Genomic DNA, 7,447 nt, shown 5'->3' on the forward strand with positions numbered 1-7,447 from the left:
TTGACTGTCGTGCTCAGATTAACGCTGCTCCTCGGCCAAAGCGTCCAGTGTGCGCTCTGAACGCTCTGAGAGCAAATGCTCTGAATTTGCGAACACCCAGAGGTCACTCTGAGCGCGCTCCAGATTGAATTTACGAACGCCCCGAGCGCTCCAGATTGAATTTACGAACACACCCATTGTGGCCTCCTGTAGGTGTAACATTGTATTATGTCCCCTCTTTCATGGGTTGCACGTTTCATCACAATATTGTTTGTAACATTCGTTTTAGGACTGCTGCCCGACTGAGCATTATTTTCAATGCATTGTCATTTGGCACTGATGAATATTTAATCAAAAATGCATTACTGTGGCTTGGAATTTCAATAACATTTCTAAAGGACACAGATAATTATAGGAAAACCTTTTGCCATTGTGATGTTGTCAGATTGACTTTAGATGCAGTACAACGTTAGCTAGCTAGCTATGATTGAGGAGAGACCAAAAGGATGTTCGTGCTCCCAGCAAGGCTTACATTAGCCAGCTATTTCTTTTTTTTATATCTTAAAAAATAATGTTTTGCCCTTTTTCTCCCCAATTTCCTGGTATCCAATTGTTTAGTAGCTACTATCTTGTCTCATCGCTACAACTCCCGTACGGGCTCAGGAGAGACGAAGGTTGAAAGTCATGCGTCCTCCGATACACAACCCAACCAGCCGTACTGCTTCTTAACACAGCGCGCATCCAACCCGGAAGCCAGCCGCACCAATGTGTCGGAGGAAACACCGTGCACCTGGCAGCCTTGGTTAGAGCACACTGCGCCCAGCCCGCCACAGGAGTCGCTGGTGCGCGATGAGACAAGGATTTCCCTACCGGCCAAACCCTCCCTAACCCGGACGACGCTAGGCCAATTGTGCGTCGCCCCACGGACCTCCCGGTCGCGGCTGGTTACGACAGAGCCTGGGCGCGAACCCAGAGTCTCTGGTGGCGTCCTTAACCACTGCGCCACCCGGGAGGCCTAGCCAGCTATTTCTGACAAACATTGCCAGCTAATGACAACATTGCCATCTGTCTGAAGTAAATTTGACGGCTTGATAATGAGGGTAAAGTTATTTCCAACTAAATATTTGCCTACTTTAGCAATGTTATTGTATTTCCAGGCAAAGCGGTCATTAGCCTCCGTTAGCCTGTGTTAGCCTCCGTTAGCCTGCGTTAGCCTCCGTTAGCCTGCGTTAGCCTCCGTTAGCCTGTGTTAGCCTCCGTTAGCCTGCGTTAGCCTGCGTTAGCCTCCGTTAGCCTGTGTTAGCCTCCGTTAGCCTGTGTTAGCCTCCGTTAGCCTGTGTTAGCCTCCGTTTGCCTGTGTTAGCCTCCGTTAGCCTGTGTTAGCCTCCGTTAGCCTGTGTTAGCCTCCGTTAGCCTGTGTTAGCATCTGTTAGCCTCTGTTCAAATGACCAGGCTTATCCTGACTTTTGGGCACTACACGGCTTGAGAAAGTTCACAACATGACGTGACCAAGTGTTGGAGGTGCGACCTATAGGTGTAACGTAGCTTTTTTCCCCCTCAAGGTGGAACATTATTTTGTGTCCTTCTATAGGTGTAACGTCTTTTTGTGTCCCTCTGTAGTTGATAAAGTTATATTGTGTTCCCCTGCAGGTGTGGCAGATCCCTGACCAGATGGGGACCCGGCCCATATCAGAGCCCATCGTGGTCCTGGAGGGACACTCCAAACGCGTCGGCATTGTCACCTGGCACCCCACCGCACGCAACATACTACTCACTGCAGGTACACACAGACACACACACACAATCATGCACTCACTCACACACTTTCTCACCCTACTCCTCCCTCCCTACCCCCAGGCAGTGATAACCTGATAATAATCTGGAACGTGGGAACTGGCGAGGCGCTCATCTCCATGGACGACCACCCAGACCTCATCTACAACGTCAGCTGGAACCGTAACGGCAGCCTGTTCTGCACTACCTGTAAAGACCGACGCCTCCGTGTATGTGACCCCCGCAAGAGAGAGGTGGTCGCGGTGAGTTGGTGAATGGGGGAGCTGGGAGGGGAAGAAATTAAGATGACAGGGTAAGAGAGAGGTGGTCTCAGAGAGGTCAAAGGTCACAGTTTCCCAGACCTAGTCTCTGTACTCAAAGTGAGTGATTCTTATTTACAATGACGACATGGCAAAAGGCCCCCAGTGGAGACGGGGGGCAATAACAAAACAAAAGACAATGGAAGACACAATGGAAGACACAATGGAAGACACAGACAGAAGACACAATGGAAGACACAATGGAAGACACAATGGAAGACACAATGGAAGACACAGACAGAAGACACAATGGAAGACACAATGGAAGACACAATGGAAGACACAGACAGAAGACACTGGCAACAGCACATGTACAACAGCAAACGATCAGTGGAAGTGTGTGTGTGTGTGTGTGTGTGCGCGTGCAGGCATGTGTGTGTGTGAAGTAAAACAACATACTTCCTTACATAAGGCAATGCAAACTAGTGACATTGGGTGACAACTACACTAATTTATGGATTTCACATGACTGGGAGTACAGATATGCATATGCAAGCTTTAAGTTCTTCGGCTTTACACATCACTGACAATCTGAAATGGTCCACCCACACAGACAGTGTGGTGAATAACCTCAGGAGACTGAAGAAATTCAAATGCACCATTGAGAGCATTCTGTTGGGCTGTATCTCCGCCTGGTATGGCCTTACAGTGAAATGCTTACTTATAGGCTCTAACCAATGGTGCGGGAAAAAAGTGTGTGTGTGTGTGTGTGTGTGTGTGTGTGTGTGTGTGTGTGTGTGTGTGTGTGTGTGTGTGTGTGTGTGTGTGTGTGTGTGTGTGTGTGTGTGTGTGTGTGTGTGTGTGTGTGTGTGTGTGTGTGTGTGTGTGTGTGTAAGTAAAGAAATAAAACAACAGTAAAAAGACATTTGAAAAAAAGAGTAGCAAGGCTATATACAGACACCTGTTAATCAGGCTGATTGAGGTATACATGTAGGTATCGTTAAAGTGAAGCGTAAAAAGAGGGGTTGGTGGGTGGTGGGACACAATGCAGATAGCCCGGTTAGCCAATGTGCGGGAGCACTGGTTGGTCGGGGCAATTTAGGTAGTATGTACATGATTGTATAGTATATACACTATATATACACAAATATGTGGACACCCCTTCAAATGAGTGGATTTGGCTATTTCAGCCACACCTGTTGCTGACAGGTATATCAAATTGAGCACACAGCCATGCGATCTCCATAGACAAACATAGGATACCACCTTTACAAGCCAGTTCGTAAATTTTCTTTCCTGCTGTAGATGTGTGCTGTAGATGTGTGTTGTTATTGTGAAGTGGAAATGTCTAGGAGCGACAACGGCTCAGCCGCAAAGTGGTAGGCCACACAAGCTCACAGAACGGGACCGCCGAGTGCTGAAGCATGTAGCTCGTAAAAATCGTCTGTCCTCAGTTGCAACACTCACTACCGAGTTCCAAACTGCCTCTGGTAGCAACGTCAGTTAATGCTACAGCATACATTCTAGACGATTCTGTGCTTCCAACATTGTGGAAACAGTTTGGGGAAGGCTCTTTCCTGTTTCAGCATGACAATGCCCCCAGGCACAAAGCGAGGTCCATAAAGAAAAGGTTTGTCGAGATCAGTGTGGAAAAACAGAGAGCCCTGACCTCAACCCCATCAAACACCTTTGGGATGAATTGGAATGCCAACAGAGAGCCAGGCCTAATCACCCAACATCAGTCCCTGACCTCACTAATCCTCTTGTGGCTGAATGGAAGCACGTTCCCACTGCAATGTTCCAACATCTAGTGGAAAGCCTTCCCAGAAGAGTGGAGGCTGTTATAGCAGCAATGTTCCAACATCTAGTGGAAAGCCTTCCCAGAAGAGTGGAGGCTGTTATAGCAGCAATGTTCCAACATCTAGTGGAAAGCCTTCCCAGAAGAGTGGAGGCTGTTGTAGCAGCAATGTTCCAACATCTAGTGGAAAGCCTTCCCAGAAGAGTGGAGGCTGTTATAACAGCAATGTTCCAACATCTAGTGGAAAGCCTTCCCAGAAGAGTGGAGGCTGTTATAGCAGCAATGTTCCAACATCTAGTGGAAAGCCTTCCCAGAAGAGTGGAGGCTGTTGTAGCAGCAATGTTCCAACATCTAGTGGAAAGCCTTCCCAGAAGAGTGGAGGCTGTTATAGCAGCAATGTTCCAACATCTAGTGGAAAGCCTTCCCAGAAGAGTGGAGGCTGTTATAGCAGCAATGTTCCAACATCTAGTGGAAAGCCTTCCCAGAAGAGTGGAGGCTGTTATAGCAGCAATGTTCCAACATCTAGTGGAAAGCCTTCCCAGAAGAGCTCATTGGGTGACATGTCTGATGAGTATGCAGGCCATGGAATAACTGGGACATTTTCAGCTTCCAGGAATTTTGTACAGACCCTTGCGACACGGGGCCGTACATTATCATGCTGAATGAGGTGATGGCGGCGGATGAAAGGCACAGCAATGGGCCTCAGGATCTCGTCACGGTGTCTCTGTGCATTCAAATTGCCATCGATAAAATACAATTGTGTTCGTTGTCCATAGCTTATGATTGCCTGCCCATACCATAACCCCACCGCCACCGTGGGGCCCTCTGTTCACAACGTTGACATCAGCAAACTTCCCGCCCACACAATGCCATACACGCTACGCTGTCTACCATCTGCCCGGTACAGTTGAAACTGGGGTTCATCCATGAAGAGCATACTTCTCCAGCGTGACAGTGGCCATCTAAGGTGAGCATTTGCCCACTGAAGCCGGTTACGACGCCAAACTGCAGTCAGAGGTCAAGACCCCGGTGAGGACGACGAGCATGCAAAAAAACTTCCCTGAGATGGTTTCTAACAGTTTGTGCAGAACTTTTTCAGTTGTGCAAAGCCACACTTACATTAGCTGTCCGGGTGGCTGGTGTCGGTTGAAGAAGCCAGATGTGGAGGTCCTGGGCTGGCATGTTTGCACGTGGTCTGCAATGTGAGGCCGGTTGGACGTACTGCCAAATGATCTAAAACGACGTTGGAGGCGGCTTATGGTAAAGAAACAAACATTCAATTCTCTGGCAACAGTTCTGGTGGACATTCATGCAGTCAACATGCCAATTGCACACTTCCTCAAAACTTGAGACATCTGTGGCATTGTGTTGTGTGACATAACTGCACATTTTAAAGTGGCCTTTTTATTGTCCCCAGTACAAGGTGCACCTGTGTAATGATCATGCTTTTAAATCAGCCTCTAGATATGCCACAAGTGTCAGGCGGATGGATTATCTTGGCAAAGGAGATATGCTCACCAACAGGGATGTAAACAAATTTGTGCACAAAATTTGAGATAAATAACACTTTACATGTTGCGTTTATATTTTTGTTCAGTGTAGATATTTAGTACAAATCGTACAGGCCTCAATGGGACTGCTTGTGCTTTCACAGAAGCCATGATGAGCCCTCTTATCACCTTGATGGGTGCTCTGTACTCTGTTAGTGATGTCTGTCTTGTCCGTTCGGTCCAATAGGAGAGGATGGCTCCACACGACGGGATCCGACCAATGAGGGCCATCTTTACCAGAGACGGAAACCTGTTCACTACCGGCTTCACCAGGATGAGTCAGAGAGAGCTGGGCTTGTGGGACCCGGTAACACACACAGACAAATACACACGAGCACACACATGCATGCACCCTCACTCGTAATTCCTCTTGAAGGACAGTGAACATCGGCCCAATGAATTCCTCTCGTCCCTCTTCTCTCATCTTGTCCTTCTTTGCTCTGTTCCTACCAGACCAGTTTTGAGGAGCCCATTGCACTGCTGGAGTTGGACACAAGTAACGGGGTGTTGTTACCGTACTACGACCCAGACACCAACATGGTTTACCTCTGTGGAAAGGTATGAACACACACACACACACACACACACACACACCCAGACACCAACATGGTTGACCTTTGTGGAAAGGTATGAAACACACACACACACCCAGAAACCAACATGGTTTACCTCTGTGGAAAGGTATAAAACACACCCAGACACCAACATGGTTTACCTCTGTGGAAAGGTATGAAACACACACACACACACACACACACACACACACACACACACACACACACACACACACACACACACACACACACACACACACCAACATGGTTTACCTCTGTGGAAAGGTATAAAACACACACACACACACACACACACACACACACACACACACACACACACACACACACAGTAACAGTATTATCCATTACTTTGATACTACTACTGTAAATCCTCCCCTCTTCTTTCCCACCCTTCCCCTCCCTCTCATTTCCTCCTCTCCCTTCCCTTCCCCCCTTTCCTCCTCTCCTTTCCTCCTCTCCCCCTCTCATTTCCTCCTCTCCCCTCCCTTCTTCTCCCCTCTCCTTTCCTCCTCTGACCTCCCCTCTCTTCTACTCACTCCTCCCCTCCTATCTAGGGGGACAGTAGTATCCGGTACTTTGAGATAACAGAGGAGCCTCCCTATGTCCACTACCTCAGTACCTTCAGCAGCAAGGAGCCTCAGAGGGGGATGGGCTTCATGCCTAAGAGAGGGGTGGACGTCAGCAAGTGTGAGATCGCCAGGTAGGAAACTGCGCACAGACGCACACACACTCCCAATCAGGGATGGACATTACACACAGGTATATGCAATGCAATTTCGATACCTTTTGGAAACAAAGCAAGTTTTATAAGGAAGATGGGATCCACCTAAATCCTTTGGGTTCCTGGATCCTTTCACAGCACTATAAGGCTGAGTTGAGACAATGACTTATCAATGACCCAAGCCCAGTTTAGATAATCCCTACCATTGTGTTGCTGAGTTGTCATAATGCTTCAGCAAATGTACATTATCCCAGGGGCATTGGTAGACACAATGTAAGTAACCTAATGTATGTCCCTCTAACTGCCCTGAACGCCTCTGCTGGTCCTACAGCTATTGTATGTTGTAATCATGTGCCTATGAATCAAATGTATACTGTTAGCACTGAGGCGGTGTGCCCAAGTAGGATGCCCACTGTGTGCAGCTCACCCTGCACTAACAGAAATAACATGAGAATATCTACTTCTGATGAGCTTCCCAGCAAAGCAATGAAAACAATCAAGCATCCCAGAAGAAAAGTGCTCAAAATAGCCCACGTTAACATATGTAGCTTAAGCAAGGTTCATGAAATCAATCATTTGCTAGATGACATTCATATTCTAATCTCGGACACTCACTTAGACAATACCTTTGATGATACAGTGGTAGCAATACACGGTTATAACATCTACAGAAAAGACAGAAATGCCAAAAGTGGAGGTGTTACTGTTTATATTCAGAACCACATTCCTGTAAAGCTTAGAGACGATCTCATGTTAAATACTGTTGAAGTAATATGGCTACAGGTTAATCT

General features: G+C 47.5%; 1 protein-coding gene across 1 annotated transcript in view; it reads left to right on the top strand.

The window, feature by feature from the left end:
- LOC109874381 (coronin-6-like) overlaps positions 1–6,689 on the top strand; it is a 31,012-nt gene extending 24,323 nt beyond the window's left edge. Inside the window, exons 4-8 of the mRNA XM_020466264.2 lie at positions 1,630–1,759; positions 1,837–2,015; positions 5,548–5,667; positions 5,814–5,918; positions 6,490–6,689. Coding sequence (XP_020321853.2) covers positions 1,630–1,759; positions 1,837–2,015; positions 5,548–5,667; positions 5,814–5,918; positions 6,490–6,639 — 684 coding nt within the window. The 3' untranslated portion in view covers positions 6,640–6,689. The remainder of the gene's footprint in view (positions 1–1,629; positions 1,760–1,836; positions 2,016–5,547; positions 5,668–5,813; positions 5,919–6,489) is intronic.
- Positions 6,690–7,447: the final 758 nt, after the last annotated feature.

Source organism: Oncorhynchus kisutch, linkage group LG29, assembly GCF_002021735.2.
Source record: "Oncorhynchus kisutch isolate 150728-3 linkage group LG29, Okis_V2, whole genome shotgun sequence".
Lineage (NCBI taxonomy): Eukaryota > Metazoa > Chordata > Actinopteri > Salmoniformes > Salmonidae > Oncorhynchus > Oncorhynchus kisutch.